This window comes from Ciconia boyciana, chromosome 7, assembly GCF_034638445.1.
Source record: "Ciconia boyciana chromosome 7, ASM3463844v1, whole genome shotgun sequence".
NCBI lineage: Eukaryota > Metazoa > Chordata > Aves > Ciconiiformes > Ciconiidae > Ciconia > Ciconia boyciana.
Genome location: NC_132940.1, coordinates 43751983 through 43776943, shown reverse-complemented (window position 1 = coordinate 43776943; position 24961 = coordinate 43751983). Strand labels below are relative to the sequence as shown.

General features: G+C 36.1%; 1 protein-coding gene across 18 annotated transcripts in view; it reads left to right on the top strand.

Moving 5' to 3' along the window:
• Positions 1 to 24961, top strand: part of PER2 (period circadian regulator 2) — a 52444-nt gene that overhangs the window by 12051 nt on the left and 15432 nt on the right. For 3 of the 18 annotated variants that reach the window (XM_072866679.1, XM_072866677.1, XM_072866680.1), the window contains exons 4-16: positions 204 to 364; positions 7306 to 7573; positions 8165 to 8233; positions 11338 to 11492; positions 12009 to 12130; positions 13751 to 13952; positions 15537 to 15588; positions 16979 to 17121; positions 17463 to 17541; positions 22340 to 22446; positions 23074 to 23227; positions 23628 to 23736; positions 24112 to 24243. In XM_072866679.1, coding sequence (XP_072722780.1) covers positions 265 to 364; positions 7306 to 7573; positions 8165 to 8233; positions 11338 to 11492; positions 12009 to 12130; positions 13751 to 13952; positions 15537 to 15588; positions 16979 to 17121; positions 17463 to 17541; positions 22340 to 22446; positions 23074 to 23227; positions 23628 to 23736; positions 24112 to 24243 — 1692 coding nt within the window. In that variant the 5' untranslated portion in view covers positions 204 to 264. Of the gene's footprint in view, positions 1 to 111; positions 176 to 197; positions 365 to 3451; positions 3491 to 5670; positions 5773 to 7098; positions 7574 to 8164; positions 8234 to 8771; positions 9044 to 9078; positions 10722 to 11337; positions 11493 to 12008; positions 12131 to 13750; positions 13953 to 15536; positions 15589 to 16978; positions 17122 to 17462; positions 17542 to 22339; positions 22447 to 23073; positions 23228 to 23627; positions 23737 to 24111; positions 24244 to 24961 lie in introns of those variants that run through there. The other 15 variants (XM_072866672.1, XM_072866669.1, XM_072866684.1 and 12 more) reach the window with 12 other exon arrangements.

Here is a 24961-nt window from a genome sequence, read left to right as displayed (position 1 = left end):
TTTAAAGCTCTATAAGACCTTACTTTAGACCAAAAGTGTTTAAAATGCAAATTTGTATCTGATTCCTCTGCTGGATGAGAGTTCATGTTTAACCAACATTTATCTGCATAGGCATGGCATAACTATGAGCATCTCTCTGGTATCTGTTTGAAGAGGACACTGTTGGGGGGCCCAGGTATTTCTTTTATATTTTATAGTTGTAGAGGTGTCCGGACTCTGTAATGGTCAAAGATTTCCAGTAGAAGAGGATGAGACAAGAATTAAATGCATGTGGGAGACTCTGGACCTAGGCACTTCATGCTTTTGATACTAGCTGGGAGGGAGCTTGATAAACACTTTTACCAACTTTTCATAGAAAAAACAGGTAAGAAACATGCATAATTGTTATGATTCATGGTAGTAGAAAGATGCTTTCCCCCCACCCTCCTAGAGCTTAGGCAGAATATACATTGTTCTGTGTTTGTTTTATCTTAGAACTGTGATTTCAGTCATATATATATATGTGTATATATATATATATACACACACACTCATTCAGAACTATTTTTTTGGTATAAACCAGGAGTTACCTTATTTGAAGCTAAGATGTTTTTAGCCTAAAACCATACTTATTCTTAAGTTCAGGTTTGAGTTTCTTCACTGAGGAAACGATCCAGTTGGAAGCATCCTTGCTGTGGATGCAAGGGCCCTGGCCTGGTGCTTATGCTGATCTCTTCCTGTATAGGTGCTGCTATAAATTCAGGGTGGCATTTGGGTGGCTCTGGACCAAGGCTATGTCTTGGTCAGTTCCTCTGTTGTAAAGTGGCAGCTGTAAGCAGTGGTTAATTAGGATCACCTTTATGAAGATAGTACTAACTTTTATTTAAATAAGTCCTGTGTGCAGGATTCTCTTGCACTGAAAGGTGAATCCTTATCAACAAATTGTGAAATGAATGCTGTGAAATTCAGATTTTTATGGAAGCACTTGTGATATTCTAGATGTTGATAATTTTATTGACATAAGTAGAAAATCTGACTTCATTCCTTGTTAAGAAAAAGAGCAAAATTTGTTTATGATGACTTGCAGTGAGATGAGCAATCTATTAAAAAAAAGGTTTCTTTTGTTTATTCAAGAAGTCTTGCAGGAAATTAAACATCTTTTGTTACTTTTTCTTATAGTGAAGTCCAAGAATACTGCCATCTTTTTCACCCCCCCCCCCCCCCCCCCCCCCGAAAGTGTCCTAGTGAAAGTATTCTGTTAATTGTTCTGTCTCTTGCTACAAAAAAAATGAAGCTCTCAATGTTATTGCTGGTGAAGTTGTACAGTTAGACAAGTCACTTCTTGGATTATTGTTTGTTTTTCCACATTTTTTCCTAATGTTTTGCTACTACCAAGCATTCAATTATTGTCTAATTGCACAGGGAGAATGCATTCATTGTAGATGTTAATTTTCAATTTTCTCTAAAATTGCATGATACGATTAAATCCCTGCTAGTTATTTGTCATACAAATAAAATAACTTCTACCATTTTGCAAAGCCATCATCCAGAAGACATGTGGAAACTCTTCTTATTGATAAGATCTTCGGTAAAATTGAATCCTGACCATTAGGAATGTCTCCTATTGGTGCTAGTACAGTTAAGAGTCCCCAAATATTCACATGTCTAAAGTATAGTCATAAACTGTAGTGTGCCTCTTGCTTCATTGTGAATATTGGTAGGTTCATATTAGTTGCAAATTTAGACTCAAATCTTCAGATGTTCTTCTCTTACTCAGTTCTTGAATTAGATAATTTTGACTCTGGATTTTTAGTTTTTTGTTCTTTAAATGCCAGTACTAGACATTATATTTTTTGTGTGAATGGAAATCCAGAAAAATCTGTTCTCTGAATGTAATCAGATCTCTGATGAAACAAGATTTTTGAGTTTAAATGTCATAGTTTCAAAAGAAATTTGCCTCCTTGGTGTTCTACAGTCCTTCTTAAGAGGGTTTTTCAAAAGCATAAACCCATTATTTCTTCGAGCGTTTGTCCATATGTATTTTGGCATGTGTTTCTGGGGACACTAAAGTTCAGGCTGTTTCCATTGTCTTACTGCAGGATAAAGGAGCTTCTGTAGCTAATGAATAACCAGAAGACATTTTCGGCACATCTAACCTGGCATATTAATGCCTACATTTGTCCTTAGTGCTCAGTGGAAGGATGTTGCCTTTTTCATACACTGCATCAAGATCTTAGAGTTCTGGTTTTTGCCAGAGTGACTTTGGGGGGTTTGCTCTGTCTGGAAGAGTAGGATGTTTCTGTGAGCTAGTTGCCTTAAACTCAAGCTTAACTGGTGCCAATTTAAGATTAAAACCAAGTTTTTATTTACAGAGTCAAAATAGACAACTTCCCTTAAAAGTTCAGAATGATATAGCGGAAAATAAAGAAAAATCTGGCTTAATGTACTCCTCTCAAGATCAAACCTAAAAGAGCTTTTCCTCTGTTTCCACGTGCCTGTCTGCACTTGCTTACTGAACTTGGTATGAGATGCGATTACCTTCCTCAAACTGTGGTAACAGGAGAGAACCTCAGACTGGGAAAGCATGCTAGCTTTTACCTTTGCATTCTTATTTGGTTATTGATTGGAAATTTATTCAAGCATATAAGTGGGATGAATATGTGCAATTTATTATGTCATTTTGACTGAGATTAGTTTCAACGTTAATTAATCTCTCTGGGATGACTGACCCCCTGTGCTCCTGAAGTGTTTGCATGGTGCTTGCGTATGCATGCGGATGTTCCACTTAAGGTCTTCCTCTGTCTGAGAGTGAAGTCTAGCCAGATGCATCAGTTCTTATCTAAAATTACAGGCACAGAGCATGGTGTAGGGTAACTTCCAGTCTGTTCTTTTTCTCACAGTTATTCCATTCTCTTCATTGAAAATCTCTCCAAACTTATGGCATATATTCACATTGCTACTTTTGGGTATCTTGGCTTTTTTATTTATTATACAAGCTGTTGTTTTAGAAACACTCCTCTTCTGTCTTTCCCCAGAAGCTCTTGGAAGTCTATCATAATCTTTTTCTTGTTCCTTCCTATTTATTCTTCCTGTATTCCTTACTCTGGTATGTGCCTCTGGCAATGAGGCTTGTGAGATTTTGAAACAGAAGAAATTTTGTGCAAGACTGACTTTCAGTAACATTAATCTTCCAGTCCTACCTAAGAACACCATTCCACCTCAAGCAGTTGAGCCAATTCTTCTTGAAAGATACTTTTAAAAAGGTCAAACTTGTGTCTTTTCCATTACTGGGGTACTCATTTTTGTTTCTGTCACCATTGTCCTTGGGCTCCAAATTGTAGTCACTGTAATGTAGTTATGTAGGAACTGCATAGATACTTATGGTGGGCAAAGCTGCAGAAGCTCTGGCATGTTGCTAGTTAGCGACAGAAATAACACAACTTAAGTGTTTCCTGACACAAGTTTCTACCAGGTGTCAAGAGGAAGAAAATTCATGTGGTATCTCCTACAGGCCAGTACCTATTTCTTTTCTGTTGGTGATTCTCCTAATTTGAATTAATTGCTTAAAATAAAAATATTTTTAAAACCCCTGAAATCTTGACTGTCATTGAATTACTCAACTCTTGTTCAAGGAGGCACAGGAAATTGCTCAAATGTTATTGGAGAGCTTATATATATATATATTATATATGGAATGATTCTGTCCCACCTAAGGAAGCACTGTTGAAGTTTGCTACAAATACCTGGCAGAAGCTAGTCTAAGTGTCAGGGAAAGAAGGGAGGAGATGAGACAATAGATGATACTTAGAGGTGGAAAAAATTACTCATCAGTGGTTTAACAGCTCAGAATTTCAAACTGTAAGAGTCTACATGCTAGCTATGGCACAATTTCATTGACTCTTAAACTTCCAAAGATTACAGAAAAGACTTTGGGGAAATAATTTTCCATGGAAAGGTTGTTCCAAAAAAAATATTTGCAGACAACTCTTGAGGCTCAAAATACTATGGCATATGTAATACTTTGGCTTCAGAATTCAAGAGAAAGAGGTTTCTCATGCTTAAAGACTGAAATACAAAATGTTTGCATTCAGGGTAGGAAAGCTGTGGTACAATCATTTCTCTTCCCATAAATAGCACAATTTTCCTGATATATGTGTTACTGTAATATTGGGCTAATTATCTTTGGAGAATTTAGGACTACGCTAAGAGTCTGCCTCTGGCAGTTCATGCTTATGAACCTATCAATACTGATTTATATAGTTTTCTTTAAGGGATTTAAGTATAGCAGCCCAAAGCTGTGGTGGTTTTTTTCCTGGGTTTTTTTTTTTTTTGAGAGCTTTTTTCCCTACCTCTAAAGAAATCACGTAACATAGTTTACTAGCAGATGTTGTTTCGGTTATGGCACTATGTTTTTTCTCTTGTATCTAAAGCTCTTTCTAAGTAGCATTTGAGCACAAAAATAGGAGGAAACACCTACCTTAGGCACAGAATATAGTATGAGGAATGTTCGATCTCACCTTAAATTCCTATGTGTCAGGCCTCCTCTTCAGGTGATGCTGTGGCTGTCTTTTTTCCAAAAGCTTCATTTTAATCATGATAGGGTTAATTTGTGTAATTTTGATGTGCATAAGGCATGTATTTGAAGTGGACAAATTGCTGTACGTGATCTCCAAGGTTATCTTTAACCTTCACAGGGAAGGTAAAAAGCCATTCCATTGCTAGCTGAGTAGTTTGCTGGAGTACCTTTACTCACGGAATCCTCTATAGAACTTTAGAATGTCAGTTCCCATCCGAGAAATAATAGTCCAGATGACACATGAGAAGTGGATTCTTGAGAGTGGGTTCAGTTATTTAACCAGACAGATGCTCTTATCTCTGCAGTACTTCAAGTAGTGGTAAGAGCATTTCCTGGGTGAGAATGGATGAACACATCTATAAAATGCTCCTTACCTATACAGTAACAGGAGGTTTGTCTCATGTGCTCTCCATATAGGTATTCCCCAGTGCCACCTTCTATGTTCACTCTTCTGAGCCCTTGATGTTTTCATTTGCTCTCAGACAAAATGAGTTGTGGCTAGCCCTGCATTAAGCATGGACTGTGATACTGCAGATAGTAGCACAGGTACCACTAACCTGTCAGGCTCATTAGGAGTGTGGCGAGAGTGAGCTATATACAGGGACAGAACTTCATTAAAATGTCTAGGTAAGGCAAGTGAAAGTGTGAGCTTTATCTACCAGAGAGATTAAATCAGAGATTAACTGTCTGATTTAGTTAATCATTAGCCACCAGAATATGTGCCATTGTGAAAAAATACTAGAGTTTCATCTAAGAGTAAATATTCTTTTATTTCATGTTCCAGTTATGTAATTTTTAAGACAGAAGTGGCTTACTGAGTCCAGAAAAAACTGTTAGAGCTACTAAGTGTAATTTACAGCCTGTATACTACTGTTCAATAAAACGGCATAACAGGATGTCTAGTCTGGATTAGAGTACTTGAAGTGAATATAAGCAGAACTGAAATGTTGGTATATTTTACTCTGCCCAAAGGGGTTTTTTTATTATTACCTATAATGAAGTACTAGTAAAAAATCTTGTAAAGAAAAAAGATTTATTTATTTATATTTGTATACCGTTACTGATAGCTTAAATAAATGTCCTTAAACTACACTTCCTCTTTCAAATGAAAACAGATATCTTGCATATTACTTTGGCCAAACGAGGAGATGAGTAGTATTTTCTTCTGAAAAACTCAAAATAAATGTAAAATGTCTGGAAAATCAGCAATTAGGAGGGTAAGAAAATAGTTTAAATGTGGGGGGTTTTTTTTGGGGGGGGGGGAGTGTATTTTAAATTAATGTTATGTTAATGTTTTCTGTTACAGGCTTTCTAAAAAAAAATATATATATATATATGTGTTTAAGCTGCTGCAGTTAGTATTAGCAAAACTTAGTTGCCGATTTTTTATTGAATTTGTTATTCCAGTCAGAGGTTTATTAGTCAACAACTGTAATCTTGAGTATTTTAAAGGAACAGAAAGGAAGGAACAAACATGGTTCTGTTGTTTTTAAAACAACCTTTTTTTTTTTTTCCCTGATGATGAATTACATTGTTTGCAGAATCTCAGTTCATGGTTTTGTAGTACTGTTGTCTCTGTGGGTTGCTGAAATAGATGAGGAAATGAGTCAGATTAAATACCTTTATTTTATTCATAAAGTTGAACGACTCTCTAGTACTTCTCCTTTGATGGCTCTTCAGTATTAGTCTGTTCTTAATTCACTTCCGTATACACTTTGATTTTGACCCTGGTGCATTAGAATTTGCTTTAAAAGCAGGGATTTTTTTTTTTTTTTTTTTTTTTAGTTTTAAGCTTACTTTTCTGAACAATGCAGAATCACCACCCCCCCGCCCCCCCCCCCGAATTAGTGGTAATCAGTAGATGAAATTATTCTTGGCCTTATTTGTGTCATAGAATTTTTGTTGTTGATAAATAGGTGGGTTTGTGTACTCAGTTTCCCTATTCCTACTGTATGTTCAGTCTACCTTCCTACGTGGCTCTTGTACAAAGAAAGAAATGAAGAATTGGTCAAAATGGCAGAACTGATCTTAAAAGAAAAAAACAAGACTATGTATTTAAAAAACAAACAAACCAACCAGCCAACCCCCCCCCCCCCCAAACCAAACAACCTCCAAACCAAGTAAAGAATGCTCTGATGTCTGAATGGAATCTTTTTGTTTATCAAGGTAAACTGGAAGCCAGGGGAATCGTTTCACTGAAAATAATAATAGCTATTGTCCAAATCCAGGTAGTAAAATTCTCAAGTATTAAGTAGGAGAATAGAAAACAACTGAATATTTAAACTTCTAGGGAGTTTTTCATGTTTATTCCACTTCCTCTTTTTGTGTGGGTTTTTACTAAAAAATAAATACCTTTTCCATGATAAAACATTGTTAGGTTTGCAATTATGTTTAACTTAAACTTTTCACTTTTCAAATGCTGAATGTATTAACCATGAATATCACTTGTCACTTCTAATTTCATCAGTCAGTGAGAATTCCAGTTTGTCAGTGAAGGCAAACAAGAAAATAATTTTTTTTTTCTTCCTTCCCTTCCTCCTTAGATTTGTGGGTCTGTACTTCCAAACAGAATTTGTACCAAGAGAAAATTCTGAATATGGCTTGATTTGCTCTTGATTTTGCCAGTGTTTTTAATGCGTGTCCCATGGACTCTATCAAGTTCAAAGGGTTCTACTCTAGCACTGAGGAGCAGAACCCTGAGCAGCAACCTGGTATCAGTGAAAACATTTCTTTGTCGTTCTCTTTAAAAGAGCAACAGAAAATGAGTGATTATTCTGGACTTGCAAATAACCATAGCCAGATGATAGCTGAAGATTCAGAAATTCAGACAAAACCTGAACACTCTCATGAAGTTCTTCAGGAAGATATTGAAATGAGCAGTGGATCCAGTGGAAATGACTTCAGTGGAAATGACACAAATGAAAACTACTCGAGTGGGCATGATTCTCATGGCCATGAATCTGATGAAAATGGGAAAGATTCAGCAATGCTCATGGAATCTTCAGACTGTCATAAAAGGTAGTAGCTAATATTAAATAAATTTCACTTTTATTTTTGTCACTGAAGGCTTTTTCCATTTGAATCTAATTTCTGAATAATAACTATGGTATAAACCGTATCTTCAGATTGAAGCTGAGTGTTCTTTTCCACTAGTTAACTTGTAGTCTTGTATGATGTAAATTTTGTAATATAATTTGTAAGGATGAGGTCTCTAGTGTTCTGTGGGGCCACCTTAATTTGAATTTTTCTCTCATCATTGTGTGTTTAATTGGCCTCATTTATATATTTTCTTGTAAACCAACTTCTATAATTGTATATCAAAAAGTGTCAGTCTGTTTTTATGTGTAAGGATGCAACTGTGCTATTTTCATCTTTTAAATAATAGCTTAGTGTATAGATCAAAGTTACAGTAAGAACCACCTTCGTAGACAAATGTGTAACACCTGTAGTTTCCATTTGTTGTACCAGGCAGAAGCTTTTAAAGTTGTTTTGTTTTGTTTTTTCCCTAGATAGCCAGTCATTAATAGGGAAGATATAAAGCTAAAATGAACTAAAAGTTGTTTGTTAGGTTTGCTAATATTAACCTCTTTCTGTCTTTCCTTATTCTAGTTCAAGCTCAAATGCCTTTAGTCTGATGATTGCAAACTCTGAACACAATCAGTCTAGCAGTGGATGCAGGTAAATTAATGTGCATATATTTTCAGCAATTTGCATGTATGTACTGCTAAATGCTGAAAACAAAATAGTGTTGTGTTTTGGTTTTTTGTTTTGTTTTGGCTAAACCTGGAGGAGCACACAAGAAATCCTATCTTTGATTCTCTTCCTGTCCATAATCAGTAGCGTGTCCTATTAACCACTTGGTTGAATTAGAGCTTTTTGTTGCTGTTCCATGCGAGTTGTGCGATAACCTTTCAAGTCATCTTACTTTGTTTTGATTTGGTAGCTTAACTCTGTAATTTTATTTTTGTGGTTCACTTTGAATATTGCTTCAGCTCTAGTGTTTTGTGGTTTGTTTTTTTTTTTTTTTAAGCTTTTTTCTTTAAATTTTCTGCTCTTCAGAATTTAGTCTGAAGCCCTTGCCTGGGGACAACCTAGTAGTGTTTTAACATCAGAATTCACCCATTGAGTTGGATGTGTTCTGATGTCCAGCAGCCATATCATCTGCCTCTCCTGTGTTCCATTCGCCAGGATTCAAGCCTCAAGTCTGTAAGGATAAACCAACATCAGCTGCAGGAATCCCTCTGTATGAACTCTGCTTCTGACCCTGATAGCCTTGAGAAACCTGGTGGCATTGAAGGCTCAAATCTGGACACTTCAGAGTGCCCTACTGTACCTGTTGGGTTTTTTTAAGTCAGCTTCTGATCAGGAGACCAAAACCTGATCCTGAGCAGACCAAGGATATCTAGCTATAGCATACTGATGTTAAGACCCCTATCTACGTTTACCTACCTGAAAGTGTTTGTACCTGATGCAGTTCCTAGAGAAGTGGTAAATTAAAATTACCCCTTTGCACCATTTGGTGCTTGATGAACTTATTGTCTGTGTCTGCCTTGCAGGCACCTGGAGATCTTGTTCCATGCTGTATTATCAAGTGGAAATTGTGTTCTGGAGTTCATGTTGTTTAGTATCAAAGACAGAGTGAACCAAAGGCATTTCATAATCTTCCTTTCCCATTGAATCAATTTTCTTCACTACAAGATTTTTGGGGGGTTACTTACTACAGTTTTTCTGATACCTCTTTATTTTAAATTTCATTAATAGCTCTCTGCTCAGAAATAAATAGGAATCCAGATGGTACAGTGTTTTCCCCAGCTGTCAGGCACAGTGCTAGAGGGTTACAGAACAGAATCTGATCATCTTCTGGGAATGGGAGACTGAGGATATCTAGAGAATTATCTTTAAAGAAAAGACTAAAATAGGCTGATAAGCTGTAAGTTTAGTCTTTCATTCAAAGACTATTGGGCTTTGGATTCAATACCAGCACCAACCAACTACTTAGTTTAATATCTGTAGGTACCTTTCTTGTTCACTGTCCACATAAAGCAAAATGGAAAGCTCCTATCTTTACAGAACTTGCTTATTCTGTCCTCTGCAAGTCAAGCCTTCCCTGTGGTTGGCTACTGTGCCTGACGCTACTGATCTTTGGAAAAACATTTTTGAGCTGTGTAATTTATTTTCCAAGGAGGCTTGCCTTCTATGTTTGCTGCTGCTGTAGGCTAATTTGGAAAGATTTCTTTTCTTGCAAAACACTCTGACCACTCTCATGAAGCATACTCAAGAGCGTACAAAAACAGTAGTATGCTCAGTTATTTCATAATCTTTTCCCTTTCTCTTCCTTGCTACTGCCAGCATAGAGGGTTCTTCTGTTAACAAGGCCCTGTTTGATTGCATCAGTCCAAACTGTCAAGACACGTAGATGTGATTTGAATATACAACATGAACATAATGTTTCCCAAGGGAGTACTATACTCTTTTGTTTTACCCCTTGCCATTATTTCTCAGTACAAAATGACTACTGATTAAATGTAATGTAAGCAAGAACAATGTGTATTCTCTGGTACAAGCCAGCTTTGTCACTTTCCAAGCATGTTGGTGAAATACACCCAACACCTGTCAGATGGTTGATCTACCTGCAGAACTTATCAAACTTCCCAGAAAAGTGTTCAGAAATCTGCTTGAAAATTACCTGGAAGCTGAATCCACTTTATTGAGCACTTCAGACAGGGCAGTGCAGTTGCCAAGACTATTGTTTCTACAGTTGTTCTTAGGGTAACTTCTTAGAGACTGCGAGCCGTGACAGTCAGGTGGTAAGAGAAGACATTCCTTTTGTTGGGAAAGAATTTATTTTTAGGAAGGTTTAAGAAAAGCTCTAGAATTCTCTTGATTGTTGTGACTGATTAGCTTTTAAAATCTACTCCAATGAGAAAGACAACGTGATTTTTCATTTTAACTGCTTCCTACCTACCTGCCACCCATCTTTGTCATCATCCCGCTCCCCTCCCTTACCTCCTTTTCTCTTCCTTTTTGATTTTTGTCAGCAGCTCTTAATGGAGAGGGATTATCAGGAACTGTAAAGGAAGGCAATAATTTTCTGACGTTGGCCCTGATGATCTCTGTAGTTTTGACCTGCGCTGAGACAGCAGTTCTGAACATGCACCTGAGAAATGTGAATGCAATTTCTGTCTCCAGCCTCCTCTGATTCTTTACCCTACATACTTAGTCAAGTTTCCTTATCTGATTTAATGTATTGCCATGCTTAACTGGGTTACATTGTTCCAAGGATTTCTCAATTTGTTTTGTTAACTTGATGCTCTCCCACTGCCATTCCCTTTTCAGGGACCTTTCTTATGAGAACCTGCTTGAACAGGAGGTGAAGACTTGAATGGACCTCCTGCTTCTCTCCTTTGAAGTTCATGAACATTTCTAAGAGTTTGAATTTGAAAGGAACTAAGGAAAATACCACTAAAAGGGGAGGCGGGAGACTGTGGCAAAAATAAAAAAAAGTTCTCTGGTGCTTGAGTATATGTACTGTTGCACATACAGAGTACATTTTACAATAAGACTTCAGGTGGTGGTAAATCTTTCATTTTAAATTATTCTAGCTAATTTAAGAATTATTGTAAGTTCTGAATGTTGATACTAAGTACTGGAAAAGTTAACGTGGCTAGCTATACAAATTTAGGTACGTGACAAGTGTCAGAGTATATTTGGGCTTCTGTGAGGATGGTGTGTCACTTCAAGCATTCAAGTGACATTTTATTTTTTTGTCTTTAATCTTACAGTAGCGAGCAGTCCACTAAAGCCAAAACACAAAAGGAATTGCTGAAAACGTTACAAGAGCTGAAAGCTCACCTTCCTTCTGAGAAGAGAATTAAAGGCAAATCTAGTGTCCTAACGACGTTGAAATATGCCCTTAAAAGCATTAAACAAGTTAAAGGTAATCAAGTATGTTACTACCTAGATAATGCTAACCTGGATGAAATTAAACATTTAAAATAGGAATTTAAATGTGGTTGTCTGTGTAAAGCTAAGTTTATTATATTTGAAAACCTCTCTAAACAGATGTTTTCATGGTGTTCCCATTTGTTGGCTCTGTTAACTTGTGGTCTTTTGGGAGTTAAAGCAACTTTCTAGATGCTTGATATTTTACTGATATTTGTTGAATTAGAAAATTAATTTGAAAACAGTTCACAATTTCATACTATTTGACTGTCAAACAGACCAAAACATAGGATCATGCACGTATGGATATATTAAAATGGGTAAATTTATTTGGGTTACTGATGAGGAAGCTCTACTGAGGAAAAACTAATTTGCAGTATTACCTAGACTTCCCAACTGCCCATTCTGTGCTTATGCCAAAAAAGATTTTGTCCATTTACCGCTTCCAGGCTGCATGTTTATTGATGAGATTTTAAATTCTGAATGTAAGTTGTTTAATGTTCCCATGTAGCCAATGAGGAGTACTACCAATTGTTGATGATTAATGAATCCCAGCCTGCTGGACTCAATGTGTCATCTTACACGGTGGAAGAAGTTGAGACTATAACCTCAGAATACATCATGAAAAATGCGGTGAGTATGGTGACCCAAGTCTACAGTGTGTATTGAAAATGTTTTCTAGAACTAGAATTCTCAGACATGCCTTCTTTTTACAAGGTAAGAGTTGGTAGCTAGGCCAATAAGTTGAAGAAGCTGGCTTTTGCCTTCCAAGGGATGTTGAGTAGAAACTGAGCCTTTCCAGATTTTGCTAATAGCACCTTGATCTAAGCTTTTTTTCTGTCAGTTAGGTGGGAAATAAGTAGTCTAAACTCCTTGGTCCTCTGAATTGTAACTTGTGCTTAGAGGCAATGGTGTGACATATCTCAGTGACCATGTGATATAACGCACAATGAGACATCGTTTTCATTTTAGAACACCTGCTGAAGTTGGAGAGTAACTCTTTCCAAATTTTAGTCAAGGCACACTGTGAATTGTTTCAGCTTATACTTATCAGTAGGGGTTATTTGATGTTTATTTGATGTTTCACCAGTTCTTTGTGTTAGTGTGACTGAAAAGGGATGAAAGCATTGGAATAGCTGTTTGTTGTGTCCTCTTCTGTGGTATTTGTCTAGTCTTTGCAACTGTTACAGGCTTACTGTGTGATCCAGTGATACTGTGTCTTCTCGTCTAGATAAGAACAGCTATGATGATCAGTGTAGTTTCTAGCAGTAAAATGATAGTCTGAATGATTTTTTTTTAATTATTTATTTTCCACATTCCCAGTGTTTTAGGGATGTATTATGAAGTCTTCAAACAATAATTGCATCTAAACTTATTAGACTACCTTCCACTATTTTTTTTTCCTGAAGCCTCTGCCTGAATGTATGAAGTTCTGAAATCAGTAAAATAGTGGCATGAAGGGGGATGTTCCCTAGCTTGAAGTAGGTGGGTTTTGTTCTATCTATGAATAGTAAAGGTTGTCCACAAGGTAAAATAAATAGGAAGTCTAGAGTACAACCGAGAACTTCAGCCAAATATCATAAACATTGTTCAATTGATCTGAATCATCTGGGTTTGTGAGCTGTGTTCTGACGACAGCTCTTGATTTTGTGTATAGTGTTAGTGGATAGAGCACTAAAGGTTATGACGCAGGAAACTCTTCTGTGTCAAGAAGAAAAACAATGTGAAATGATACAAGTGGAGTGTGTATATGGTTGTGTGGGACTTTTTTCCACCTGTCTACTCGTTATTTTACCAAGTGGTTTAGAGCACTTTTTTCATTTTGCAGTGGATGGACAAGCTAAGATAAACAGCCTTACACAAAACAGTTGATTTTCATAAATGTAAAATATGCCTGTAACAAGCACAAGAAAAATGTGCAGTTTTATAGCTGGAAGCTCTTTAATTCTTAATTCATAAATTCAGCCTGCATCATAAAATTTTAGGCAATGATATTTAGGGCTTGCAACCCGCTGTAAGACGCTTGGTGTATTTTTCTTATTGCATAGTTCAAAAAGTGTACTGTCTGTGTCTACTTCATAAGCAGATTAATTTTATTTTATTGCTCCCTAAATAGATGCGGTTTAACACTATTTCCTTAATTTTTATTTTGAACTTATTAATGCTTTTATATCTTGAGTATTTTTCTAAGAAATGTATACTGGATTGAAGAATGTTTTAAACATCTAAATAATTTGAGATTTTTGGTTTTAGGATATGTTTGCTGTAGCTGTTTCTTTGATTACTGGGAAAATTTTGTACATCTCTGATCAAGCCGCTTCTATTCTCCGCTGTAAGAGGGGTTATTTTAAAAATGCCAAATTTGTGGAGTTCTTGGCACCTCAGGATGTCAGTGTGTTCTATACTTCTACTACCCCATACAGATTACCATCATGGAATATTTGCAATAGAGCTGGTGAGTGGTCTCAACAGCAGGTATTTCTCTGACCTTCTTTCAGTCATGCAAATACTTGAACTGATTTTTAATATCCTTCCATCCGTCTCCACCACTTTTTGAGGGTATAACACAGATGCATTATTAGAACATCTCTGAACAATACTAGATGTATAACACACTTTTATAAATCAGCAAGGCTTGTCTGTTGGCTAAAAGTCTTCTGAATATCATTGTTTATTGGTTCCCGTGCCCCTTTCATGCAAATGATGAATGAAAACATAGTAGGTACTCATGCTGAATAGTGGGTTTGCTTTCAAATTTTACTAGCAATCAAATGACCAGAGTTTTTCTTTAAAATTTCTTTTTTTCAGATATAAGGGGGATAATATTCTGCCTCCTTCCTTTTAAAATGGTTATGATTTTAATACTGGACACCTTGATTACAGTGTAGAAAGATGTACTTCAGCTACCATCACTCTGCATTCACCAAGTGTAATTGTATCTCTATTCTTTTAGCCTTAGAAAAATGATGTTAGGCATGCTAATGGTGAAGGATGAGATGTCTTAGGGCACTTGATATTTGTTTGTGGGAGGACTGTTTTACTAGTGTAGCTACAGCTGTTAGGAATTGAAAAATAGCTGCCAACTATTTTAACCAAACACTTGAAATTCAAGGTCTGCTCTAAATGTTTGAAATTCCAATCCATTGTATACTAAGTCTATTAAATCAGAGTGTGAACCATATTTAATCTGAAAAAACAATTAGCAATAAATAAATACTAAGTAATGCATACATAAAGCAGGTTGGAAGGGACCTTGTGAGGTCTCTAGTCCAGCCTCTGGCGCAAAACAGGGTCAATGGTGAATTCTGACCATGTGATCCTAATTACAGACATTGTTCGGTTATGCAGTTTTTTTTTCTGAAACACTTTCTGTAGTTTTATTGTGTTTGCTTCATATTTCAAATGAAGCTTCAAATTTCAAAAAAGCAGTAAGTGGAACTATGCACACTATCCCATGTATCAGCTGCCATAGAATATAATATCCAAAAATATTGTGCACTGAGGCCTTTGAAAGACCAAAGCTTGCCTTGAAAATTAGTCTGTGGCTACTCTGGAAAAGGAGGGAAATAGGCTTAAAAGGTGAGAGGAAGCCTTCATGAAAAATACTTTTTCCCTTTTTTTTTTTTTTTGAAGGGGGTTAGTAAGTGGATTTGATGATCTAGTTGTCCTAGTGCCTTTCTAGGAAAAAGGTCAGATTTTGGGATCCCAGATAATCAAACATTTTTGGTCAACACTATAAAGTACAGTGGAAAAGCTGATAAGAGTAAACAGCTGAAAATGGAGAACTGTTTAGATATGTTTTTGGTAAAAGGCTTAATAAGCAAGCAGCTGCGATTCATGCACCAGCCTCAGAATCTGAGTGGTATTCAGATTTAGTTGCTTATGAAGTACATTGTTTAGCAAATACATACAGAGACTTCAGGGAATATAAACTTTTTAAAGGATTCAGCCTTTATCACTTAAGGAAAAATTCTTTTTTAAAATATCATAATCTCGTAGTAATTTGTAACTTGTTATGAAATATGTTTAATATTTCTAGAGTCTTCCACCCAGGATTGCATGGAAGAGAAATCTTTTTTCTGTCGCATCAGGTAAGACAACAATATTATAAAGCTTAGTGTTACATTATGAAACCATGCATTACAAAAGTATTTGACTTTTATAAGAACCATATGGAATGTAAGTTTCTTACTTTTCCATAATGTGAACATAAGGCAAAACATATGCATGTCCTCTAGTTGATTAAATCCTAGAAGCTACAGAGAAAACTGCAAAGTGATTTCAGGAAGTTGCATCTTGGAAGTTAATCAGTGTGAATATTGACCTTTGCACCATAAAGGGAGCTGATACGGTATCTCCTACTGCTATGGAATGTCTTCAGTACATGTTAATTGAACTGTTCTGTTCAGCACCTGCTACAGAGTCTCTTTCATTCTAGAAGACTAATGTCTAATCTTAAATTTATCTCAAGTGTCCCACAGAGAAAGATATATGAGGGTAACTTGACTTGTCTCTTTTGCAGTTACTAGATGACACAGTTCCTTTGGTTTTGCTTTTCTTTCTTCTTTTCTTGCCCCTGTTCCCTTTAGTTGCTTTTATTTAGGAAATGATGGCAACTTATTCTGTGTTCTTTCTTGTGCAATTTGATTTCTTGCTGCTTATTGCCTCTCTGGTAGCATCTCTGAAAACAAAAATTGTGGTTCCTGTTACTTAATGACTTTTGGAGTAAAGAAATACTTATCATTAAGGTATGAGTAAACTTTAAAAAAATTAGAGACAATGCACTGCTCCAGAGTGTTGGATGGGATATACTGTAAAAGTACTGCTGGTGTTATTGTAGACTTCTTTTTGTCCAACTCACATTGGTTCCAAAAGCTTTAGTTTTATAAAGCTGTGCTGTTATAAACTTATTACCACTGAATTTTTTTTATCACTGTGTAAATAGTTGCTATTTTCATTACTATGCTTTAGATTCCTATTAAGTAAACCACTGTTATTATAGGTAAGAATTTCTGAGTCTTTGTTCTTTTTAAATCACAATAAATATTGAGTAAAAGAAGGTCTTTATGTTAACTGAGGGGATATAGCAGTCTTCATAAAATCCAACTATAAATTCATCTTTCTGAAGGGTATCATGTCACGGATTCAGATTATTGGATCAACAAAATAACTTAATCTATCATAGGACGTGGGTTTTTCTTTTTCCATCAAATTTCCATTTAAAGCAATTGTGGATCTTTTTATTTCAGGCAGTAGAGCGGACAACGTATTCTTTATTGCAGTTGGTATGCAAAGGGTGCCATCAGAAGTAGCTTCTCTTCTACCAAAAAAAAAAAAGAATTCAGAAAGTTAAGTCCTTGGGCGCTATTTTAGGAGCTATCATACAGTCCTTGTGTCATGAGGAAATTACAAAGATAAATTAAAACTTTGTTTAGCATAAGATGAATCTGTTGAAATAATTAACTCTGATTTAATTATTAGTGCGGGAAAGGAGCGTGAAAATGAGATTTGTTATCACCCGTTTCGGATGACTCCTTATCTTATCAAAGTGCAAGATCCAGAAATAGCGGAGGACCAGCTTTGCTGTGTGTTGCTTGCAGAAAAAGTACATTCCGGTTATGAAGGTAATACTTTGAATGCACAAAGACTTGTTTGGTTTCCTGAAAGTAAAAGCTGTTCTATGTTCTGCTACAGGAATTTCCATGTGGTGTAGCACAACTGAATTTCAGCCTAAGCAAGCCAACTATATGAGTTACTGTCACTGATCTCAAGTTTTATTAAAGTGAAAGATAATTGGTTCTGTTCTCTGCCCTTGCTGAGAGGCTGTGAGCTAGCAAGCTGCTTTCCTATATGCCCTTAGACAGACTTTTAGACTTTACTCAGTATTTAAGAGAAACATGTACCTTGAAGTATTTTATGTATGCAAAAAAACCCACTTGTTAATCTGCTTTTATTTTTCTCTCAGCACCCAGAATTCCTCCTGACAAACGAATTTTTACAACTACGCACACACCGACCTGTTTGTTCCAGGATGTAGATGAAAGGTAACTTAAAGTATTCTTTTTCAATTTTCTAATAAGCAAGCTAACCACTATCTTTACCGGTATTTTTAGGATTTAATTAAGATATCTGTATGGGGTTAAAAAATTATGTGACTACTGAAGAGTGTTTAACCCAAGAAAAGTACATCCCCCCAATTTTTTCATTAAGCATGAAAACACATTACAGTGTGGCATTTAAGTGGAAAACTATTTGCCTGCTAACAACTTGTTCTTCCATTTTCCTTCCATCTGGGGCAAAACTGGACATAAATTCAATGAATGAAACTTACGGTCAGGAAAATTCCTGTGCTAACAATCATCGGTACCTGTATGAGATTTTTAGGTTTTATTTGTTTTTTAAGTTTGATCCAGTTAATAACAAACAACATGCTGCTGTCACTTTCTGCTGGCTCAGATACAACTAGAGGTGTGTCTCTTAAATGCAACTTTAGATCTTAAAAAAAAAAAAAAAAATATTCTGTGTTCTCAGTTCAAACTACAGTCTTCATAGTTCTTGCTGTTGTTGTCTATATACAAAAACTGCTCAAATTCTACTGGCTGAAGACTTCACATTGCTTTGACAATCATGGAAGCTGATTAAAGTAAGTATTCACATTTCAGAGTAGAACCAAATATGCTACCTGTGGTCTTAAGGCATACACAGAGGCTCAGGAACTAAGGTGTGAACCAAGCTTTCCTTTAGTCTTCTGGATTGCTTTTGCCTGGAGCCTTTCAAAGGATGTTTAGGTGATGGAAACGTGAGGTCTATGAAAAGAACGGAAGATGCTCCTTCAGAGTTAGGAGCGTACTTGGCTGAGGAGGAGACGATAATCTCAAGAAGCTTTTAAGGACAGGGATGCACTTTGGGCTATCGTAGTGTTTTGAAGACTTGACAAGAGAATTCACTTGTTCCTGAGTTGAAAACACAGGCTACCTTTTCCCTTTCTTTCTCTTCCTCTTCCCTTGTTTTACTTTGTTTTCTTCATGATGGTTTCTGATATGCTATATGTCGGATTTTATTTTAATTTTTTTTCTCCTTAGTGAAAACTAAATTGGCTGCAATAGTAGCATTCTGAGATTCTCCCCTCCTCTTGTTTTTAAGCATTCTAAGAATGCTAAAATTTTCTTTGTACGTCTAGATGGGGAGGATGTCTGCAGAGTAGCAGTATAATGGACAATTTTGGATTTCTGTGGTATCTTTTGGGCGGGAGTCGTCTTGTTTCTGAAGGAATACGCTGTTCTTGGCAAAATCTTAACTGCAGCAGAAGAGAGGGGGATTGGGGAAAAGGAGGTTATTGGGAAGTTTGCTAAGCTGGAGTCAATAAGGTAAAAAAATTACTGTTTGACTTTTGAGACAATTTATCTGCAGAGAGGTCAGGCACATCAGTATTACTGCAGTGCACATGTTTTTATTAAACGAGACTTGCAGAAGGTAGCTATTGAAGATTACTATAGAAGACAACAATGGCTAATCAGTGAGGATAAGTTTGGATTTTAAGGTACAGCTATTTTTGGCTAACTTGTGCAGACATTGTGGCTTAGTGTGAAGACTTTCTGCAGGATAGAAGACAATGTAATGCTGACAAACTGTTTTTCCATGGTATGATTTATACAGTCTCTCTAAACAGCTTAAATTGACAAAAGAACTACTTAGTCCAGTACAGTTCTGTTCTCTTCATGGATTTTATTTTTCTCTCTCCCTCATTCCCACACATGCTCCAAGCCAACTGCAACTTTGCAGGGTGGGTTTATCTTTTCAAATAGGCTAATGGCATACTGTAAAGCTTCCTTTCCTCCATGCACCCCCAGCTCATTTATTTTCAGTAGTCACTGAGCAGAAATGGCAAGATTACTGAATGGAGAGCTTTGCCCTTATTCTTGGGCTTGGGTGGAGTGAGTACAGTAAATCCCTTCTCTATGGCTACTATGGAAGCTTCTTTCCCGTTAGTCTGGTGTTACCACTTATTCTCAAATACTATTTTTGAACGCTTGCAGTGAGGGTTGATTACATCTTGGTCTGATATTAGGACTTTGCTTCATTTATTTCTGTTTTTGTGATCTGTGTGGTTGATTTTGCTTTTAATTATTTAACTCCTGAGAGCATTGGCAGCCAAATAAATGTTTGTGCAGATAATATGCATGTGCAGTTTATTACTCTTAAGCTCTCCAGGGTTAGGTGGAATACACAAAACAATAGATTCTTAGAGAAAGCGGAGTCTAATATTTAAAAATACACAACTGAATACTTGCTGTCGAGTGAGAATTATTCATAATATAATGCTGAAACTGTTGCCTGACTTGCATAAAATAAAGTTAATTCTGTCATCAGTATGTGTTCATGGGTTGGAAAAACTTATTTGTCCTAACTCTGCAAGTGAATCTCTGCACAGAATATGTTAAGTAAAAATAAATATTTTCCTGAAATTAAATGGATCATTTTTGTATATATTTGTCTTTGAAATGTATTTGATAGTTGATGTGTATGATGGGTGTAAGGAGTTCTATGTGGTTCACAGTGGAGAGATCTTAGTAAATGAATTTAAAGCAGTTTCCTATTTAATCTGCAATAAGAATATAGAGAGACTTCATATTCATGTTGTTTGACACTTTAAATGTCATTCTGTAAAACACAAACTAAACTTGATGCCTCTCCTCATCAGCCATTCTTATGCCATGTGTGCATTTGCATGCATAAAATGAGTTTATTAACCTCCACTGAATTATTTTAAGTTATGCATTATGAGGAAGCATAATGATGCTGAGGTACTGCCTCTAGTACATAGTAAATTAAGTATTCTCAAATACAGCATTATATGATCACAGAAATGCTGGTTGGAAGGGACTGCTGAAGGTCTCTGTTCCATCCTCTTGCTTGAAATTAAACCATTGTGTAGTTCTAGGTTATGTCAGCTGTGACCTTGTCTCAATAATGTCTGACAACATCCAAGGACAGAGATTACACAATCTGTATGGGAAACTGTTCCTGTGTTTGTACTACTCGCTTTGTTAAAAAACTTCTCCTAACATCCAGCATAAGCTTTCCAGACTGCAGTCCAGGGCCATTGCCCATAGTTTTATTGTCTGGCACCACCAAGAAAATTTAACTCCATCTTTGTAACTCCTCTTTCCAGTAGTTGTGGGAAGTTCCTGGATCATCCCTTAGTCTCCTCTCCATCAGAACAGGCAAGCCCAGCTCAGTCTCTACTTATCAGTCTTATGTTCTAGATCCCTGACTCTTCCAGTGATCTTCATATCAGTATAAAAATGAGTAGGGGATTTTTTTTTTTGCATAGAAGTGACTGAATTTGCATGTTTCTTTATAACTAGTTAATAAATAATAGTTTAAAATTTGATCCTTTTTAGGGTAGGTCTTCTGTTGCAGCACAAACAAATGTAAAGTTTGCCAGGCTTTCATAAAGCAGGTGGCAAAGAATAGGAACAGTGCAAACAAAAACTTGTGTTTTCTTCTACTTCTTACAACATTATTTGTTGACGTCCTAACTGAAGTAATTCAGAGTTGATTGGTATTTTAAACTCCTCTAGTGGCATAACTTTTCTTATGTGCTTTGAACTTGGCAGCATTTTTAAATGTCAGTATGTCAAAACGATATGATTTGGTATGAGTTTCATGCCAGTTTCAGCTTTGTAAAGTTGTTGCTTTGGATCATCCACAAGCTTTTAAGACTCATTATTTAACTAATTGCTTCAATAATAAGGCATTAGTTGCTATCCTCGTTTTCCCCTGAATATCTCAGCCTCTTTGCCAGAAGGGTATGTTTGTTTTGGGGGACTGATCTAATTCCAGTGGGTTATTGGAAGTACAATGTTGAAGGCATTTATCCCATAATGCTTATGAGTTCTAACACAACACAGATCCTGTGTCTGTGGCACACTGTGGCTAAGCTCTTCATTAAAGCTATTCAGATACTTGAGTGTCTTTCTGCTTCTGGGCCTTTGTCAGTGAATGGGCCTGGGGGAAGGTATACAGCACTCTGAGTTCACAAGATGACTTGTTGGCATCTGGCGACTTCTTAAACGTTACTGAGTGGTATTGACTTAATGCATTTTTTTTTTTTTCCAAAACATATTTTTGGTGGTTAGCTTTCGGGTTAAGGTGCAAACTGACATTTGTGAACTTTCACTCTTTCTCCTTGATATGAATACTTTGTGATCACAGAAAATTATTTCATCACATAAATTAATCATTCACATCATTAGAAGTGGTCATTGATAATGTGCAGGAATTTGGTAACATTACTTTTAATTCTCTATTTTAGTTAATAAGCTTGCTTCCTTGCAGCTCCTTTATGAGTTGAACTCTTAGCCTACCTGTGAGAAAGCTTTAAGGAGTCCTAGTCAACTACTGCGTTGCTAGTTCAGCTATAGTAATCCTGTGATCCTTAGCCTTGGCTTGCAGTGCATAGATTGGGGTACTATTTACCTTCATGAGAGTTTTACAAGATTAAATTAATGCTCTTTTAAAATTAGGGTAAGTATTTATCCTCTAGAGCTAGGCAGCCTAGAAAAGACAGAACTGCTGTAGCAGACTCCTTGATTTGGTCTGATTATGTTGTTGTGTAAAGTTACCAAAAAAACCCAACCACCCCACAAACAAACAAAAATGCCCTTGTTCAAAGAGTACTACTGCTATTAAGTTGGCACTGCTATTTCCCCAAATTTAAACTTATTCATTCTCTTTATAAGAAAAAGAGCAAAGAAAACTTAAAATGGAAACATTTTAAACATTAAATGTACATTTATTCCACTTGATTTTTATTTTTCTTTGTTTTTCTTTCCCCAGAGCAGTACCTCTGTTGGGTTACCTACCTCAGGACTTAATAGGAACACCAGTCTTGGTGCATCTTCACCCAAATGACAGACCCTTAATGCTAGCAATTCACAAAAAAAGTATGTAATCTCTTACTGTGGCAGAAACGTAATTTTTTTTTTCTAAAAGTTAATAATAATGACTACAAAGACCTCAGCAAGTAGGAGGTGAAAATTAATTGTGACTATGAATTTTTCTGCAAGTAAATACTGAATCCTTTACTCTGCAATTTGATTCTTAATACAAATAGATGAAAATGAGTAATCACTCAGCTTTGTGTTTGATATCAAGCATATGTGTCTGCTGTAAACAATTGACTGTAAATGAATAGTTCATACATAAAGAAAATTTTCTTGAGAATGCAACGGTAGAAGTTGTCATACTTTAAATGATAGTCTTTCTTATTTCACAGAAGAAACTAAGAGCCATTCTGGCAATGTTAATTTGTTAAACTTTGAAAATGTAAAGCTGTTTCTTCAGTCGTCTTTAGCTTGTTGTATTCTGAAGGTGATTTTCTTGACATAGTCTAGTAAATTATAAGGTTTGCTTATTTTGGTAGCCCAGCATTTCTAAATGTATAAAGGTATATGGTGTTCGTTCCTTCAAATATCATCTTTCTCCTTTGCAATTCATTGTAAAATCCTGAATCATTAAGTAGAATTGTGCAATTATTAATCTGAAACTTCTTTTTGAATCGTTCATTACAGTACTTCAGTATGGAGGACAGCCTTTTGACTATTCACCAATCAGGTTTTGCACTAGAAATGGAGATTATATAACCATGGACACTAGCTGGTCCAGTTTCATCAACCCTTGGAGTCGAAAAGTTTCATTTATTATTGGAAGACACAAAGTTAGGACGTAAGTCAATAAACTGTTGGGACTTTTAACATTTTATTTATTTTCCCTCCCCTCAGGCTTGCATAGTGATTCTTAAGACAGACATAAGGGATGGGGGGGGGCATCACACATACAAATTGCTTCCTTTTTAAATTTGGGGTTTGTGATGTCGTAACGCTTTTAAAAAAAACTTTGAAAACCTTCAAATTCTGCCAATACTGTCAAGAGTTGCTTCAGAAGAAGGAAGTCATGCTCAAAGTGAGTAAGGGTGTGTATTTTATCTGATTCAAAGGTTGTAGATTCAATAGAATAAGCATCAGATTCTGTTTACTACGTATAGATGGTAAATTGAAGTTGTGATCTCTCTGTGACTGAAGAACTTGCATTTGTAATGAGCTGGGATATGTTTTGGTTTATGCAGGGGTCCCTTAAATGAAGATGTCTTTGCTGCTCCCAACTATACAGAGGATAGAATCCTTCATCCCAGTGTTCAGGAAATCACTGAGCAAATATATCGGCTATTATTGCAGGTACAGCATGAGCTTTTATGTTACCCTTTTCATTTCCCACTGAAGAAAGGGCATTTATCTTTGTGTGACATTTTGTTTAGCTGTCCTACTGTACTGGAATTTCTGGCTACAATCCTAGAAATTACTTACACTCATGATTACCAGACAAGACTTACTGAAGTATGTTAAAGCTCCAGTTGGTATTTTAAGGATTTCATGCAGCTATGGAGTCCTCACAAAAACAACCAAAAAAACACCCCGCTAACCTAAAATAAATCCTTTTTTCCTCACATGGAATTACTGCTAACAATTTCAGTTTTATTTAAAGCTGGTGTGCTGAGATATGTGTGTGTGTGTATATGTATATATATATATATACTTTGTTGTTGTTAACAGCCTGTACACAACAGTGGATCCAGTGGCTATGGAAGTCTAGGTAGCAATGGTTCACATGAGCACTTAATGAGTGTGGCATCCTCCAGTGACAGCACAGGAAATAATAACGAAGACTCTCATAAGGATAAACCAGTAGGTTTGGTTTTTCTTATTCAAGTATGTGGCACAAAACAAACTAGTAAAAGTGGAGTTTTTTACTTTTAGAATAACTCTTTCAAATTAGGCATGGAAGAAAGTATAAGGAAAAAGTAATCTTTCTTTTTTTGTTTATCATGGAAAAAACCCTTTCTGTCTAGGGGAATAAACATTTCTGGTGTAGGTGAAGTCTCAGGGTACTGAAGCACAGTTATAGGCGTGAAATTCGGTGTGTATAAAGAATTTAAGCCTGTACCGTGTGTTAACTTTAATGTCTGTTACATATTATATGCTGTGTTTCTGGGAAAACCAGCTGGATATTTGAAAGCAGTTTCTTTTGGGAGGGGGAAGTATGTAATTACTGTTTTCCCAAACGAAACTACGATGCTAAAATGCAGCAATACCTGTATAACCAAGTGATAGCTTGACCTTGATCACTTTTTATGTTGCAAAAATACGCTATATAATATGGAATGAAATAAATGGAATGGAATAAAATAAACATTTTTTTGAACTTAAAACTTAACTTTACCATAGATTGGGTCACTGCTACATGTAGTTGATAGCGAGATGTAACTTCTTAAATTCCATTAGTCTGAACAAAACAGCGGCATTAAATTTGTGTCTATGCTTAACAGAACTATTCCATAGGCAAAGTAAACCAGATGGACAGTAATGTACTGAATGTGGATGCAGTCAAAGGAACTGCACCTTT